This window comes from Callospermophilus lateralis, chromosome 1 (genome assembly GCF_048772815.1).
Source record: "Callospermophilus lateralis isolate mCalLat2 chromosome 1, mCalLat2.hap1, whole genome shotgun sequence".
NCBI classification, from domain to species: domain Eukaryota; kingdom Metazoa; phylum Chordata; class Mammalia; order Rodentia; family Sciuridae; genus Callospermophilus; species Callospermophilus lateralis.
In genome coordinates, this window is record NC_135305.1 from 138,144,379 (window position 1) to 138,163,328 (window position 18,950).

Below are 18,950 nucleotides of genomic sequence, written 5' to 3' on the forward strand. Positions count from 1 at the left end.
ACCGAACGGGGGTAGCCCCAAAACCAATCCGCGTTCCCACGCATATGATCTGGGGTACCTCAGACGAGCTAAGACGCGCTGGGGCTACAGAATGCTGGCATCCCGGTTGCTCGCGGAGTAATTTTCGTGGACCCTCACAGCGAGCGGAGGGATCCCGCGCAGGGCTCTCGCGTGGAGGGGCGCGGTACTAAGCGACCCGGGACAGTGCGCCTGCGCAGCTGTGGTCCTTGCCCCTGGTCAGTCCGCGAGAGGGGAACCTGGGCTGCCTCTCCCCGCGCCTACCATGGCTCAGATTCTCCCTATCCGCTTCCAGGAGCACTTCCAGGTGAGGTTGGGCTCGGGCGCCGAATGCCAGGCGGACACAGGGAGGGGGAAGAGTGTCGCATGCCCAATTCTGTCAGCTGCGCTCCGCCCCCCTCCCCGCGCAACGACTGGACCCCAGGCACTGCCCCGCGCCCTCAACCCCGCTGAACCGCTGACCGACAGGGGACTTGACCTGCTATCTCAGACCTCGGCTCTCTGGTGGACATCTCCGGACTCCGATCGCGGAGGCCACACGTCTGGACCGGCTCCAGGCGTTATCGCCAAAGCCGATACCCCGAAGGGCGATTAGACAGGGTCCTGGATACCTGGACCGCTGAGAACTCCTAGGGTGGGAACTGGAAATCTGCCGAGAAGCCCCATTTTGGTCCTTACAGAAAGCTTTCACGTGTACCTTTCCAAGCTTCATCTCTTAAATCTTGTGTTCAGTCGCCAATTTCTTCCTTTGTCTTGCTACCCTTTTACATGAGTTACATCTGTTGGCTGTCTTTGTCCCTAGGGTGGCTCCCTGGGGGAAAATAGTCAAAAATGTGTGAACCAAGAGAAAAATTAGGCATGGAATGCTTTTTTGAATATAGTAATATTCCCAAAGTTTGGCGTTTTAATGAGGTCCCAATTTGTTCTCCTAATGTATTTGTGCTTGGGGAAAATAAGGACCGGGCACCAGTGTGTGAACAGGGTACAAAGCCGAGGACAGTTCAGATTACTTCACTCCCTTGTCTCTTGTATCGCTCCTGTAAAAGGGAAAGAGTTCTCACAGTTTGTAGGGCGGGAGTTTCAGCTAAAGGCTCTAATTCTGAGTGGTTTAAGTCAAATCATTAGAATCTCTTAAGCTGGTGTTGTTTATTCTTTTGTAGATAAGAGAGACGCAAAGATGTTAAATAACTCACTTTATTTATTAAGAGCAAGATTCAGACTCAAGTTTTGTTAACTACAAAGCTGTACAGTGACAAATGTAGTTGATTTCACACAGGTCATGTTTTCATAATACATAGTGCTGTCAGCCCAATATCAAAATGAAAAAAGTCTTGGGAGTTTTATAATGATCACTCCAATCCCCTCATTCTCCACATTGGAAATTTGATACCTAGAGTGTCCTGCTGGTCACTTGGTTAGTAATACTCTGAGATTGTATGGAGATGGAAGTGTCCTAAACATCCATCTCCTCTATGGACTCCATTTTAATACTAGGCTGAACCAGTTCCAGTAATGTAAGATAGTAAATTATTGCTGCTGCTAATAATGATATAGAGTATAATTTAGTTGCAGTTTACCAAACCATAACTCTTGCAACTCATATACCATTTTTTTTTTTATATCTTGTTTAATCCTCTTAATAACTGAAGCTGGGCTGGGGTTGTGGCTCAGCGGTAGAGCACTCACCTAGTGAGTGTGAGCCCTTGGGTTTGATCCTCAGCACCACATAAAAACAAATAAATTTTAAAACCAAAGATATTAAAAAAATTAATACTTGAAGCTGTTAGTGATATCACATTTAAACCATAGAATACTGAGAGTAATTAACTTGGATAAGATTAAACAGCTAGCAAGTGACAGAGGTTGAATTCCAAACAAGATCTCCAACTCCAAAGCCTGTGCTTAACTGCTGTCTATTCAAAAACCATGGAAGCAATAAAGCGTTTTAAGTGTCCATCAGAGTTTATAATGTCTTGAAGGGGAATATGTTTCGGGGAATATGTTTCATTATCTGGAAAATGCTCTGGCTTGTGGCATTCAGGCCATATAAATGAAACTGTAGTTTATGGTTACTAACCTTAAGTGGGTGTTTGAGGCTGCTCAGCATTCTGTTTCTCTGTTATCAGCACACTTCCTTCCTTGCAGACAATTTTTTTTTAAGAGAGAGAATTTTAATATTTTTTATTTTTTAGTTCTCGGCGGACACAACATCTTTGTTTGTATGTGGTACTGAGGATCGAACCCGGGCCGCAGGCATGCCAGGCGAGCTCGCTACCGCTTGAGCCACATCCCCAGCCCCCCTTGCAGACATTTGAAAATTCTGCCCTGTTTCTTAAATTCCTGATCCTGCTGTTCTGCCTTGTTTCTAGCAGATAACTTGGAGAAAGCAGAAGCCATAAACTGGGATGTGTTCACTTTCATGCCTTCAAACTAACACCCTTTTCTGCCTTCTTATTACCTCAGAAGGGTGTTCTAGGTTTTATTTGTGTTCTGGATCCTATATCCTCCCCTTTAATAGGGACCTTTCTCAGTAGCAGCTTCCCTTTCTGGGGTTTTCATCCATTCTCTTTCAGGGACTTCTTCCTTTTTGTGTTTAGCAGTGCTCATAAAAAGCAAACCTCTTCTCCCCCCTTGACCTCTTGAAGCTCTTTCCTCACAGCCAGACATTGTGAAAGAACCACCTTTCTCTCCATTATTTTTTTATGTTCCTAAATATCAGACAGCCTGGTTTTTGTACCCCACCCCCATTCTGGTTCCCTGAATCTGTTCTTGCCAAGGCCACAAGAGATTCCAAAATTGTTTTTGTAAAGGACCAGATAATATATGTGTTAGATTTTCAGAGTCACATCCAGTCTCTGTTGAGTGTTCTTCCCCTTTCTTTACCTTATAAAAATGTGAGAACCATTTTTAATTTGAGCCTTAAAAAACACGCTGTCATTGACCAGCCTCTCATAAAAAACAAACTCCCAGCATCACACACATTTTCCAAAACTTCCCAGCTGCACTTGACTGGCCCTTCAGAGTTTCTCACTGGGGATTGAACTCAGGGGCACTTTACCACTGAGCTACATTCTCAGCCCTTTTTATTTTTTATTTTAAGACAGTTTTACTAAGTTGCTTAGTACCAAGCTAAGTTGCTGTGGCTGATTTTGAACTTGTGATCCTCCTGCCTTAGCTTCCTGAGTCACTGGGATTACAAGCATGCACCATTGTACTCAGCTCCATGTGTTTTTAATGAGTCTCAGACTGTTTGTATGAGAGTTAATAGCAGGCTATCATTAAGAGCTCCAACTAAGGCCATACTGAAGATACCATAAGTAAACACAGGTACTCACTGGCTCTGTGAATTTGGGTGCATATTTTGTACCTCCATCCTTTTGTCTATAAAATAGGGGTAAACAGTCGTATTAGTCCTTTTTCTCTTACTGTAATGAAATACCTGAGACTGGGTAACTATTTTATAGAGAAAAGAGATTTGTTTAGCTCATGTTTCTAGAGGTTCCAGAACGTGGTGCTGGCATCAGCTTGGCTCTGGTAAGGACCTGATGATAGATGGCATCAGAGTAGTGGGATTGTATTAGAGGGGGAGATCACATGGCAAGACAGGAAGCAGGAATGAAGTTTGCTTTTTTAATAACCTCACAGGAACTAACTCAGGGTTCCATTAGAACTATCTTAATCTCTTCCCAAGGCAGCCTCCAGAGACCTCCCACTAGTTTCCAACCCTTAAAACCCCACCATGCTGAGACTGAGCCTCAACATGTGAACCTTTAGGGAACATACTCAATCCATATCCAACCCATGTCAAAGGTATAATTCTTATAGAGAAGGTTTTAATAAATATAAAGTTTTGTATAGAATCTGACTCTTACTTAAGCACTGTGTCCTTGTGCTCTTCCTTATGGCTGGTGCTTACTGGAAAAGTGGAAAAGGGTCAACAGGTTCTTCAAATCATGTTCAGAAATGGGTCTCCCCTTTCTTGCCAAGTAGCTTCTCCAGTTTCCAGCCAGGAAGCTAAGATGCCATTCCATTGGCTCTTCCTCCTGTTTTTTTTTTTTTTTTTTTTTTGGCGGGAGGGGAGGTGGGGGGGGCATCATTTCTACCACTGTCATCATGACTGCAACCACTCTAGACTGTACCATTCTTTATTACCTTAGTGGTGGTACTAGCTTTGTCCACCCACTGGTCTTCCCTTCCTTGGTCCTTTCCCTAGAACATAGCCATAGTAATCTCAGAGAATCTACCTAAAGTTCTTCAGGGAGGGTTGTTCATTGCCTCTGGGATGAAAATGCCAGACTCATTTTAATTTGAGCCTTTCAAGCTCTGCCGAGTCCAGATCCATCACCTGCTTACCTCTATTGCTGTTCCCTTTGTGTCCCTTCCAGAACACATTCTTCCCCTCACCCTCTCATTACCCAGCTTATTTCTACTAAACCTTCCAGAAGTGTCTGCTTAAAAGTCACTCTTCAGTTTCTGTCTCTGACTTGTCAGGGTTAGGAGTCCTTCTTCTGTGCCCAGCACCTTTAGGGCTTCTTTTATAATAGCTCTAATCCCATGGTATTGTAGTTGTTTATTTCCCCTACTAAATTGTGAGGCCTGGGAGGTGCTACTTAAACTTTTGTTTTATATTCAAATATATGATTTGGAATGTTGTTATATTCAAATATCTGATGTGGAAGCTAGTTTCTGTTTGTGATGTTTGAGCATGTAAAAGAGCTGAAGGGCTTAAAACTTGTACACCTTGATTCAGAAGAAGAATAACTGAATGATTTGGTGGTATAGAAGTTATATGATGAGCCCTAAATAGTTTTCTCCCAGCTATATCAAAAAGCACCTGCAGCTGGACATAGTGGCATATACCTATAATCTCTGGAGGCTGAGGCAGGAAAAAGTTCAATACCAGCTTGGGAAATTTAGTGAGACCCTGTTTTAAAATAAAAAATTTAAAAGAGCTGGAAATGTAGCTCAGTGGTAGAGCATTTGCTTAGCATTTTGAGGCCCTGAGTTTAATCCCTAGTACTGAGGCAGAGGGAAAAGCAGCGTCAAGTTTGTAACCTGTGTTAATGGACAGCTCAATGTACAGAAAGCAAAAATGTGTTCCATCAAAGTTTTGAGCTAGGGGCATAGCTCAGTGGTACAGCACTTGCCTAGCATAAGCAAGGCCCTGGGTTTGATCTCTAGCACTGGGAAAAAAAAATTATGTAGTTTATCCCTATGTACTACAGTGATGTTCTAAAAAGGTGTAATGTAGTGAACTATGTAAGTTGTGGGAGAATGATGACCACAGGTCTTAACCTATGCTGCTCTCCCGGAAAGAATGTGAGAATGCTCAGGAGCTTTAAAACTACTTATGATGCTGGGTGCAGTGGCTCACGCCTGTAATCCCAGTGGCTAGGAGGCTGAGACAGGAGGATTGCCAGTTCAAAGCAGCCTCAGCAATGGGGAGGCGCTAAGCAACTCAGTGAGACCCCGTCTCTAAATAAAATACAAAAAAAGGGCTGAGCCTTCAGTAGATGAATGGATAGGGAAACTTTGGTGTGTGTGTGTATACACACACACACACACACACACATACACACACACAATGGAATATTACTCAGCATTAAAAGAGAATAAAATCATGGCATTTGAAGGTAAATGGATGAAGTTGGAGAATATAATGCTAAGTGAAGCAAGCCAATCTCAAAAAAAAAAAAAACAACAAAGACTAATGTTTTCTTTGATATGAGGATGCTGACTTTAATGACAATGGGCGGGGTGGGAGGGAGCGGGGAGGAATGGAGGAATGGAGGAACTTTAGATGGGGCAAAGGGGAGAGAGGGGAAAGGAGGAAGCAAAAGGGTAAGAATGATGGTGGAATGAGTTAGACATCATTACCCTAAGTACACGTATGAAGACATGAATGATGTGAAAATACTTTGTGTACAGTCAGTGTCTTGAAAAATTGTGCTCTGTATGTGTAATATGAAATGAATTGCATTTTGCCATTATGTATAACAAATTAGAATAAATAAATAATTTAGTAAAAGAAGAGGGGCTGAGAATGTGGCTCAATGGATGAGTGCCTGGTACCCTCCTGGGTTCAATCCCTGGTACCCTCCCCCCCACACACACAAAAAATACCTGTGCTTATTCAATCAGAATCTCTTAGAGATGGGCTGGAGCTCCCAAAGCCCAGTTGATTTGGTTTACATTGCCATTAGGTAGTTATTTCTGCCTCCCCCTTACTGGGGATCGTACCCATGGGCACTCTGCCACTCAGCTACATCCCTAGTTTCCCCCACACACATACTTTTTGTTTGTTTTTTAAAATTTTCTGTTTTAAGACAGGATCTTGCTAACCTGCCCAGCTAGCCTTGAACTTGTGATCCTCCTGCCTCGGGTTCCTAAGTAGCTAGGAGTGATTACAGGTGGGCAACACTGCACCCAGCTTCATTTCTTGAAATGGTGTTTATATACTAAGACAGTAGTTGGTTCATTGGGTCCTAAAATTTTTGCACACCCATGTAAAACTTTTTTTAAGGTATTGTATAAGTTGGTAAATTTTGCCTACAAATGGACTGATGCTCCTGGTATTGAAAATACATACTGGCCAGTTATTTACCCTCTGACTTTGTTATTTACAAACAAAGAATAGACACCTGCATCAGCTGGGGTATCTGGAGGGCGAGCCTTATGAAGGTGCCCATTACCATGGCATTGTGAGTGACCAAATAGTTAATGAACTTGAATGGGGTCTTTTGGGGAAAATAAATTATCGCCATAGAATATGTTCAAATGTTTTGATCTCTAAACTGCATGAGATTCCCAGTACATTTTGAGTTTTTAAGTTGAAAGAGTTATTAAGTCTTAGGAAAATCTTAGTCAAAATTCTTCTCACACAAGGCGCTAAGCAACTCAATGAGATCCTGTCTCTAAATAAAAAATACCAAGTAGGAATGGGATGTGGGTCAATGGTTGAGTGCTCCCTGAGTTCAATCCCCAGTATGAAAAAAAAAAAGTTCTTCTCACTTCTCAGGTATTTCAGCATTATGATTATGCAGTGGGCCATAGTTTAGAATAAGCTTTAAAGTAATGCACATACATGGGACTAAGAGCCCCAAGTAGAAATTGTAAATGGAAAATAAAGTTTTTTGTTTAACCTCTGGCTTCCTCTCATCAGAGAAAGTCCCTATTAAGGAAGTCACTGTGTCTTTCCAAAAATGATTAAAAATATTATTTTTCTGCCCTTTGATTTTATAACTTAATGCAGTGTGAAGATCTTCCCTTAAGATTACATCCCATCATAGTATATGTTCAACAGAATTGTTTACTGATATACTCCTCAGGCAATAACTTTTGGAACCCTGTCACCCCATCCTCTTAAGTATTTCTTTGCCTGCCCCTGCTCTTCTTGATTGTTTCTTCTCTATACTTCACTGAGTCTGCAGCTTTCAGTCTTTTCTCTCACATTCTCTTCTGTTTCTCCTGCTCAAGGCCTCCTGGTGCCTCTGTGCCAGAGAGATTACCATCGCTTTTGGCTGGCTGAAGAAGGATGTCACAAAGCTGGGACAGCAAAGTTCAGTGACAAAATTAGAATCCAAACAGATCTTGACAGGCTAGAATCCAGCTGGTTGACATTTAACAGGTATAAATATAGAGTCTTATGCATTAGTTTTAAAATACAGAAAACTTGTAGGGATGTAACTTGAGAGAGGCTTTCTTAAAATACTATATAAATGTCATTATTTAACTATCCCTAAACTAACCTACTTGTAGAATGTAAGTTCTGGCAAATACGTGAGTATCATTATTCTTCATAGGCCCTCATTGACTGAGTAAGCTTCCTTTTTAAGCTAGGAAAAGTTGGTTGGTAAATTTGGAATAAAAACATAAGAAACTGTATATGAACTGAATCTGACTCCTAGAAAAGAATCTTCTGTACTGATTACTTAACATCTGTGTGCTAGGCAGGACAAAGCAGTGAATGAAGCTGGGAAAGTATATTAGACAGCTTTTTGTCTCTTTGATAAAAAACCCAAGAAAAACAACTCAGAGAGGTAAAGATTTATTTTAGCTTATGGTTTCTGATGTTCCAGTCCATGGTTGACTGGCTCTGTTGTTTCTGGCCTTGTGGTGGGGCAGTATATCATGGCAGAAGGGCATGCCAAAGTAAAACTGCTCAACTCATGGTAGCCAGGAAGGAGAGAGAGAGAGAGAGAGAGAAAGAGACCGACCAACCTGGGACACCACATCTGATTTAATTGTAGGTTTTGAGAACTGTTAGTGACTTATCAAGCCATGATTGGTGGTGCATGCCTGTAGTCCCAGCTACTCAGGAATCTGAGGCAGGAGGATTAAAAGTTTGAGGCCTGGGTTGGGACTGTGGCTCAGAGGTAGAGCACTCACCTACCATGCATGAGGCACTGGGTTTGATCCCCAGCACCATATACGAATAAAATAAAGATATTGTGTCCACCTATAACTAAAAAATAAATATATTTTTTGAAAAAAAAAAATTTGAGGCCAGCCTCAGTAACTTAGTGAAACCCTGTCTCCAAATCAAAAATGAAAAGGGCTAGGGATGTAGCTCAGGGGTAAAGCACCCCTAGGTTCAATCACCAGTACTGAAAAAAAATTTTTGACTTTTCCACCTTTGGTTAATTCAATGTATATGGATCATTTAAAATGTGTAGCCAGTTTACCTACCCAAATGATTATATATTAGGGATCAAAATCCTTGGTTAAAGTGAAAAAATTTTTTTTTCAAAAAATGAAGCTGGGTACTGTGCCTCACACCTGTAATCTCAACTACTTGGGAGACTGAAGCAAGAAGATTATAAGTTTGAGACCAACCTGGGCAGCTTATCAAGACCCTGTCTTAAAATAGAAAATAAAAAGTTCTGGAGATACAGCTCTATGGCAGAGTACTTGCCTAGTATGTGTGAGGCCTTGAGTTTGATCCCCAGTACTGGAAAAAAACAAAACTGAACAAACAGAAACCCTCAACTTTGGCCAATTACTTCTCTGGGAAGTATCAGTGATATTTGGTATAAACATGCATATATTCTCTTGGATAAGGAAAATAACTACTAATGTTTTAGAACCTACTATACCTAACATATTGAATACAAATTCTTCAGGATTAAAAATTCTCAGTTATATTTGCAGTGATCAGGATGTCACAATATTAAACCAATGTACATCCCTAAACTGAGAATGAAATGGTAACAGAAAACCTAGACCCACTTGAGTGTGCAGCTCTGTCCAAAGAGCTTTCATTCCTGTTCTTCTATATCCTGGAAAAACTTGAATTGGTTGAAAAGATAATAGTTGCTTACTAATACCTGTTTCAGTTATGTGCCTTCTCACTACCAAGGGTATTAACAAGGGTATTAACAGATCTCATATTTCATTCTTACTTAATTGAGGCTATATCTCCAAAAGAGAACTCTTGATTATTTTTTCCACTTTCTTTTATTGTGATAAAGTACATATAAAACTTACTATCTTAACCATTTTTTTTTACAGTGCTGTAGATTAAACTTGGGGCCTTGCACATGCTAGGCAAGTGCTATATCAGTGAACTCCCAGCTTCACCTGTCTTAACGATTTTTTTTTAATTAATTTTTATTGTAGGTTGTTCAAAACATTACATAGTTCTTGATATATCATATTTCACACTTTGATTCAAGTGGGATATGCGCTCCCATTTTTACCCCATATACAGATTGCAGAATCACATCAGTTGCACAACCATTGATTTACATATTGCCATTCTGGTGTCTGTTGTATTCTGCTGCCTTTCCTATCCTCTACTATCCCCCCTCCCCCCTCCCCTCCCCTCTTCTCTCTCTACCCCCTCTACTGTAATTCATTTCTCCCCCTTATATTTTTCCTCCTTTCCCCTCACTTCCTCTTGTATGTAATTTTGTATACCCCTGAGGGTCTCCTTCCATTTACATGCAATTTCCCTTCTCTCTCCCTTTCCCTCCCACCTCTCATCCCTGTTTAATGTTAATCTTCTTCTCATGCTCTTTGTCCCTACTCTGTTCTTAGCTACTCTCCTTATATCAAAGAAGACATTTGGCATTTGTTTTTAAGGGATTGGCTAGCTTCACTTAGCATAATCTGCTCTAATGCCATCCATTTCCCTCCAAATTCTATGATTTTGTCATTTCTTAATGCAGAGTAATACTCCATTGTGTATAAATGCCACATTTTTTTTATCCATTCGTCTATTGAAGGGCATCTAGGTTGGTTCCACAGTCTTGCTATTGTGAATTGTGCTGCTATGAACATGGATGTAGCAGTGTCCCTATAGTGTGCTCTTTTTAGGTCTTTAGGGAATAGACCGAGTAGGGGAATAGCTGGATCAAATGGTGGTTCCATTCCGAGCTTTCCAAGAAATCTCCATACTGCTTTCCAAATTGGCCACACCAATTTGCAGTCCCACCAGCAATGTACAAGAGTACCCTTTTCCCCACATCCTCGCCAGCACTTGTTGTTGTTTGACTTCCTAATGGCTGCCAATCTTACTGGAGTGAGATGGTATCTTAGGGTGGTTTTGATTTGCATTTCTCTGACTGCTAGAGATGGTGAGCATTTTTTCATATACTTGTTGATTGATTGTATGTCCTCCTCTGAGAAATTTCTGTTCAGGTCCTTGGCCCATTTGTTGATTGGGTTATTCGTTATCTCATTGTCTAATTTTTTTAGTTCTTTGTATATTCTGGATATTAGGGCTCTGTCTGAAGTGTGAGGAGTAAAGATTTGTTCCCAGGACGTAGGCTCCCTATTTACCTCTCTTATTGTTTCTTTTGCTGAGAAAAAACTTTTTAGTTTGAGTAAGTCCCATTTGTTGATTCTAGTTATTAACTGTTGTGCTATGGGTGTCCTATTGAGGAATTTGGAGCCCGACCCCACAGTATGTAGATCATAGCCAACTTTTTCTTCTATCAGACGCCATGTCTCTGATTTGATATCAAGTTCCTTGATCCACTTTGAGTTAACTTTTGTGCATGGCGAGAGAAAGGGATTCAGTTTCATTTTGTTGCAAATGGATTTCCAGTTTTCCCAACACCATTTGTTGAAGATGCTATCCTTCTTCCATTGCATGCTTTTAGCCCCTTTATCGAATATAAGATAGTTGTAGTTTTGTGGATTGGTTTCTGTGTCCTCTATTCTGTACCATTGGTCCACCCGCCTGTTTTGGTACCAGTACCATGCTGTTTTTGTTACTATTGCTCTGTAGTATAGTTTGAAGTCTGGTATAGCTATACCGCCTGATTCACACTTCCTGCTTAGCATTGTTTTTGCTATTCTGGGTCTTTTATTTTTCCATATGAATTTCATGATTGCTTTCTCTATTTCTACAAGAAATGCCGTTGGGATTTTGATTGGCATTGCATTAAACCTATAGAGAACTTTTGGTAATATCACCATTTTGATGATGTTACTTCTACCTATCCATGAACAGGGTATATTTTTCCATCTTCTAAGATCTTCTTCTATTTCTCTCTTTAGGGTTCTGTAGTTTTCATTGTATAAGTCTTTCACCTCTTTTGTTAGGTTGATTCCCAAGTATTTTATTTTTTTTGAGGATATTGTGAATGGGGTGGTTGTCCTCATTTCCATTTCAGAGGATTTGTCGCTGATATACAGGAATGCCTTTGATTTATGCGTGTTTATTTTATAGCCTGCCACTTTGCTGAATTCATTTATTAGCTCTAATAGTTTCTTTGTAGACCCTTTTGGGTCTGCTAGGTATAGAATCATGTCATCTGCAAATAGTGATAATTTGAGTTCTTCTTTTCCTATTTTTATGCCTTTAATTTCTTTCGTCTGTCTAATTGCTCTGGCCAGTGATTCGAGAACTATGTTGAACAGAAGTGGTGAGAGAGGGCATCCCTGTCTTGTTCCAGATTTTAGAGGGAATGCCTTCAGTTTTTCTCCATTCAGAATGATGCTAGCCTGAGGCTTGGCATAGATTGCTTTTACAATATTGAGGTATGTTCCTGTTATCCCTATTTTTTCTAGAGTTTTGAACATAAAGGGATGCTGTACTTTGTCGAATGCTTTTTCCGCATCTATCGAGATGATCATATGGTTCTTATTTTTAAGCCTATTGATGTGGTGAATAACATTTATTGATTTCCGTATATTGAACCAGCCTTGCATCCCAGGGATAAATCCTACCTGATCATGGTGCACAATTTTTTTGATATGTTTTTGTATCCGGTTCGCCAGAAGTTTATTGAGGATTTTTGCATCTAGGTTCATTAGAGATATTGGTCTGTAGTTTTCTTTCTTTGAAGTGTCTTTGTCTGGTTTAGGAATCAGGGTGATGTTGGCCTCATAGAATGAATTTGGAAGTTCTCCCTCTTTTTCTATTTCCTGAAATAGCTTGAAAAGTATTGGTATTAGTTCCTCTTTAAAGGTTTTGTAAAACTCTGCTGTATACCCATCCGGTCCTGGGCTTTTCTTAGTTGGTAGTCTTTTGATGGTATCTTCTATTTCCTCAATTGATATTGGTCTGTTTAGGTTGTCAATATCCTCCTGACTCAATCTGGGCAAATCATATGACTTAAGAAATTTATCAATGCCTTCACTATCTTCTATTTTATTGGAGTATAAGGATTCGAAATAGTTTCTGATAATCTTCTGTATTTCTGAAGTGTCTGTTGTGATATTGCCTTTTTCATCCCGTATGCTGGTAATTTGAGTTCTCTCTCTTCTTCTCTTCGTTAGCGTGGCTAAGGGTCTGTCGATTTTATTTATTTTTTCAAAGAACCAACTTTTAGTTTTGTCAATTTTTTCAATTGTTTCTTTCGTTTCGATTTCATTAATTTCAGCTCTGATTTTAATTATTTCTTGTCTTCTACTTCTTTTGCTGTTGTTTTGCTCTTCTTTTTCTAGGATTTTGAGTTGAAGTATTAGATCATTTATTTGTTGGTTTTTTCTTTTTCTAAGGAATGAACTCCAAGCAATAAATTTTCCTCTTAGAACTGCTTTCAATGTGTCCCATAGATTCCGATATGTTGTGTCTGTGTTTTCATTTATCTCTAAGAATTTTTTAATTTCCTCCTTGATGTCTTCTATAACCCATTGATCATTCAGTAACCTATTGTTCATTCTCCAAGTGATGCATGATTTTTCCTTACTTCTTTTATCGTTAATTTTCAATTTCATTCCATTATGGTCAGATAAGATGCATGGTATTATCTCTACTCCTTTATATTGTCTAAGAGTTGCCCTGTGACATAATATATGATCTATTTTTGAGAAGGATCCATGTGCTGCTGAGAAAAAAGTGTAACTGCTTGATGTTGGGTGGTATATTCTATATATGTCAATTAAGTCTAGGTTATTAATTGTGTTATTGAGCTCTATAGTTTCCTTATTCAACTTTTGTTTGGAAGATCTGTCCAGTGGTGAGAGAGGTGTGTTGAAGTCTCCCATGATTATTGTATGGTGGTCTATTAGACTCTTGAACTTGAGAAGAGTTTGTTTGATGAACATAGCTGCACCATTATTTGGGGCATATATATTTATGATTGTTATGTCTTGTTGGTGTATGGTTCCCTTGAGAAGTATGTAGTGTCCCTCTTCATCCCTTTTGATTAACTTTGGCTTGAAATCTATTTTATTTGATATGAGTATGGACACTCCTGCTTGTTTCCGAAGTCCATATGAGTGATATGATTTTTCCCAACCTTTCACCTTCAGTCTATGTATGTCTTTTCCTATCAAATGCGTCTCCTGAAGGCAGCATATTGTTGGGTCTTGTTTTGTGATCCATTCTACTAGCCTGTGTCTCTTAATTGGTGAGTTTAAGCCATTAACATTTAGGGTTATTATTGAGATATGGGTTGTTCTTCCAGCCATATTTGTTTATTTATGTTACTAAACATGGTTTGTTTTCCTCTTTGATTATTCCCCCCCCTTTACTGTACTACCTCCCGCTGTTGGATTTCATTGATATTTTCCATTTCCTCTTCCTGTAATATTTTGCCGAGGATGTTTTGAAGAGATGGTTTTCTAGCTGCAAATTCTTTTAACTTTTGTTTATCATGGAAGGTTTTAATTTCATCTTCCATCCTGAAGCTTAATTTCGCGGGATACACGATTCTTGGTTGGAACCCATTTTCTTTCAGTGTTTGAAATATGTTATTCCAGGATCTTCTAGCTTTGAGAGTCTGTGTTGAAAGATCAGCTGTTATCCTGATTGGTTTACCCCTAAATGTAATCTGCTTCCTTTCTCTTGTAGCTTTTAAAATTCTCTCCTTATTCTGTATGTTGGGCATCTTCATTATAATCTGTCTAGGTGTGGATCTCTTATGATTTTGCACATTCGGCGTCCTGTAGGCTTCTAGGATTTGGGATTCTGTCTCATTCTTCAAGTCTGGGAAGTTTTCTCGTATTATTTCGTTGAATAGATTGCTCATTCCTTTGGTTTGGACCTCAGTACCTTCCTGTATCCCAATGACTCTTAAGTTTGGTCTCTTTATGTTATCCCATATTTCTTGAATGTTCTGCTCATGGTTTCTTAACAGCTTTGCTGAGCTGTCTATGTTCTTCTCCAGTTGAAATACTTTGTCTTCATTGTCTGATGTTCTATCTTCTAAGTGTTCTACTCTGCTGGTAGTATTCTCAATTGAGTTTTTAAGTTGGTTTATTGTTTCCTGCATTTCCAGGATTTCTGTTTGTTTGTTTTTTATAACCTCTATCTCCCTGTATAATTGATCTTTTGCTTCTTGGATTTGCTTATGTAATTTATTGTCAAAGTGGTCGAAGTGGTCTTTCATTGTCTGATTTTGCTGTCTAATGTCTTCCTTGAGACTCCAGATCATCTGAAGCATGTATATCCTGAATTCTTTGTCTGACATTCCATCTGCTACAGATATTACCTCTTCTAAAGTTGAGTTGACCTGCATTGCTTGTGGTCCTTTCTTTCCTTGTCTTTTCATATTGATCGCGTTTCTTTCTGCTTGGTGAAACTGTTGTGTTATTGATTTTTCCCCCTATATATTTATATTGCTCTTGTATAGCTGCAAAGTCTCCCTCGCAGGCTTTGGCGGTGGTTCTGCCCCTCCTCCAATTGAGGCAATGTGCCTACCACGCCGGGAGGCCGCTGTGCCTGTACTTTCGATGGGCCTGTTCTTTCGGTGGTCACAGGTTCGCCTACCTTGCAGGCGTGAGCAGCGGCTTTGCCCCTCCGCTGGCCACTAGGCCTGTTCTGTCTGTCGGTTGCAGGTCTGTCTACCTAAAAGGCGCTGGTAGCGGCTCTGCCCCTCCCCCAACCGGGGCGATGTATCTGGCGGGCCACTGGGCCTGTTTTGTCAGTGGTCACGGTTCCGCCTACCTTGCACGTGCGTGGAGCAGCTGTGTCCCTCCGAGAGTTGCTGGGCCTAACCTGCCGGTGGGTGGCAAGTGCGCCTACCTTGCAGGCCCGGGGGTGGCTCTGCCGCTCCGCGGGTTGCTGGGCCTGATATGCTGGTGAGACGCAGGTTTGCCTACCTTGCAGGCGCCTGGCGGCTCTGCCCCTCCCCCAACTGGGACGGGGTGATGTGTCTGGCCGTCCTCTGAGCCTGTTCTGTTGGTGGTCAGGGTACTGCCTACCTAGCAGGCTCGTGGGGCAGCTGTGCCCCTCCGCAGTTTGTTGGGCCTGACCTGCTGGTGTGTGGCAAGTGCGCCTACCTTGCAGGCCCGGGGGTGGCTCTGCCGCTCCGCGGTTGCTGGGCCTGATCTGTTGGTGAGTCGCAGGTCTGTGTAACTTGCAGGCGCCCGGCGGCTCTGCCCCTCCCCCAACTGGGGCGGGGCGATGTGTCTGGCCGGCCTCTGGGCCTGTTCTGTCGGTAGTCAGGGTTCTGCCTACCTAGCAGGCTCGTGGGGCAGCTGTGCCCCTCCGCAGTTTGTTGGGCCTGACCTGCCAGTGGGTGGCAAGTGCGCCTATCTTGCAGGCCCAGGGGTGGCTCTGCCGCTCCACGGTTGCTGGGCCTGATCTGCTGGTGATTCGCAGTTCTGCCTAACTTGCAGGCGCCCGGCGGCTCTGCCCCTCCCCCAACCGGGGCGGGGCGATGTGTCTGGCCGGCCTCTGGGCCTGTTCTGTCGGTGGTCAGGGTTCTGCCTACCTAGCAGGCTCGTGGGGCAGCTGTGCCCCTCCACAGTTTGTTGGGCCTGACCTGCCAATGGGTGGCAAGTGCCCCTACCTTGCAGGCCCGGGGGTGGCTCTGCCGCTCCGCGGTTGCTGGGTCTGATCAGCTGGTGATTCGCAGGTCTGTGTAACTTGCAGGCGCCCGGCAGCTCTGCCCCTCCCCCAACCGGGGCGGGGCGATGTGTCTGGCCGGCCGCTGGGCCTGTTCTGTCGATGGTCAGGGTTCTGCCTACCTAGCAGGCTCGTGGGGCAGCTGTGCCCCTCCGCAGTTTGTTGGGCCTGACCTGCCGGTGGGTGGCAAATGGACCTAGCTTGCAGGCCCAGGGGTGGCTCTGCTGCTCCGTGGTTGCTGGGCCTGATCTGCTGGTGAGTCGCAGGTCTGCCTGCCTTGCAGGCGCCCGGCAGCTCTGCCCCTCCCCCAACCGGGGCGGGGCGATGTGTCTGGCTGGCCTCTGGGCCTGCTCTGTCGGTGGTCAGGGTTCTGCCTACCTAGCAGGCTCGTGGGGCAGCTGTGCCCCTCCGCAGATTGTTGGGCCTGACCTGCCGGTGGGTGGCAAGTACCCCTACCTTGCAGGCCCGGGGGTGGCTCTGCCGCCCCGCGGTTGCTGGGCCTGATCTGCTGGTGATTCGCAGGTCTGCGTAACTTGCAGGCGCCCGGCGGCTCTGCCCCTCCCCCAATCTGAGCGATGTGTCTGGCAGTCCACTGGGCCTGTTTTGTCGGTGGTCACAGTTCCGCCTACCTTGCACACGCGTGGAGCAGCTGTTTCATTAGTGCCTGGGCACACTCTCCTTGTTTGCCTCCCTCAGGCCCTAAGTTTGTAGAGCTTGGGGCTGAGAACCCCCAGAAAATTTGCTTACCTTCTGGTAGCCACGCCCCCGTATCTGATGCAAGAGACCTCAGTTGTCAGCACTGGTGGGAGCGGTAGCGGTGAGTCCCACGCCAAGGCGAGTCGGTGCAAGAGACCTCAGTTGTCAGCACTGGTGGGAGCGGTAGCTGGGAGTCCCGCGCCGCGCGGTTCCTGCCGGCTCCTGTGCCAGCGCCGCCTCGGCTCCCACCGGCTCCCGCGCTGCTGCTGCGGCTCCCGCCGGTTCTGGCCAGCTCCTGTGCCGCAGCCGCGGCTGCCGCCGGCTCCCTCGCCGCAGCCGTGGCTGCCGCCGGCTCCCGTGCCGCCCTCGGTCTGGCTATTGCGCTCACAGGAGAGCTGGGAGGGGCCCTTAAGTTTTCCCCGCTGATCTATAGCTGAAAGAGCTGTGATCAGTCAAAAAAAAAAAAAAAAAAGCGTCTTAACGATTTTTAAGTGTACAATTTAGTACACTTAACACATTCAAATTGTCATATAACCATCACCACTGTCCATTTCCCGTACTTTTTTCATCTTACAACACTGAAATACTGACTCCCCATTCCTGCTCTTCCCAAGTCCCTGGTAACCACCATTCTTCTTTCTTCTGTCTTTGTGAATTTGACTAATCTAGGTACCCCATATTAATGGACTCATGCATGCAACATTGGTCTTTTTTGTGACTGACTGTCCATTCAGTGTAATGACCTCAGAGTTTATTTTACTCAGCTTTATTGTTGGTATGACTAGAAGACCTGACAAGAGCAACCTAGAGGAGGAAAAGTTTATTTTGGCTCATAGTTTCAGAGATTCAGTGTATGGTCAGCCAAATCTATTGCTCTGGGCCTGAGGAAAGGCAGAACATCATGACAGAAAGGTGTGGAAAAGAGAAGCAGCTCAGGACATGGCAACCAAGAAGCAAAAAGAGCTGTGCTTGCTAGGGACAAAATATAAATCCCACAGTCACATCCCCAATGACCTACTTCCTCCAGCCACACCCTATCTGCCTACAGTTACACCCAGTTAATCCTGCATGTGACTGATTAGGTCATATCTCGTAATCTGATCATTTCATTTCTGAAAATTCTTGTGTTGTCTCACATATGAAAATTTGTGAGACATCTCATAACAAAACTATAGCAGAGTTCATCTGTGAAATTATATGTGTCAGAATTTCCATCCTTTTTAAGGCTAAGTAATAATCCAGTTATATGTATCTACTACATCTCTTAACCCATCAATGTACATTAAAACTTTTATTTTTAACATGTACTCTAACAACATTATTGCACCTAAAAAAAAAAGTCATCCCTCAGTGTTATTCAATATCTTGTCATTGTAAATTTCTCTTTTGTATCAATTATTTTATCTATTTGGTTTATTTGAATTAGCATCCAAAGAAGGCTCATACTACATTTGATTGACATTTTATTTTAGTGCCACTGTGGCTGGTTATCTTGATCCTATTTTTTTATATTTAACACAAATGTACTGTTTGTTTGAATTTGTGTAATTTTATCTTTTTTATTTTATAGTCCTTTCAGACCCATTCAGGTTGGCCTCTTATGTTGACAGTATCCCTTTAGCAGATAATAAAATCATTCCTGATATGAGGAATGATTGACCACAGTAATTGTTCAAAATATTGACTAGCAGATGGTTAAAGTCAGAGTACTGGGACTCAGCATCAGATAGACAGTGATACATATGGTCTATGCCAATAGGGTGTGGTTCAACTGAACTTCTGATTGTATATAAGCTTGCTCCATGCCTCTCTATCTATCTATCTCATTCCAGGAGCCTTTTGTTTCATGTGTTGTTTGGGCTTTTCTGTGGAAAGTTTTTCCTTTGTTTTTGACTGTGTGTGGTATTGAGGATTGGATCTAGGGCCTTGTGCATGCTAGGGAAGTCTCATATCACCAAGTTATATCCCAGCCAATGCTGAATGTTTTAAT

General features: G+C 42.7%; 1 protein-coding gene across 4 annotated transcripts in view; it reads left to right on the forward strand.

Annotated features, from left to right (window-relative positions):
- The first annotated feature begins 230 nt into the window (after positions 1-230).
- Cltcl1 (clathrin heavy chain like 1) overlaps positions 231-18,950 on the forward strand; it is a 118,816-nt gene continuing 100,096 nt past the window's right edge. For all 4 annotated transcript variants that reach the window (XM_076859710.1, XM_076859866.1, XM_076859788.1 and 1 more), the window contains exon 1: positions 231-325. In XM_076859710.1, coding sequence (XP_076715825.1) covers positions 284-325 — 42 coding nt within the window. In that variant the 5' untranslated portion in view covers positions 231-283. The remainder of the gene's footprint in view (positions 326-18,950) is intronic.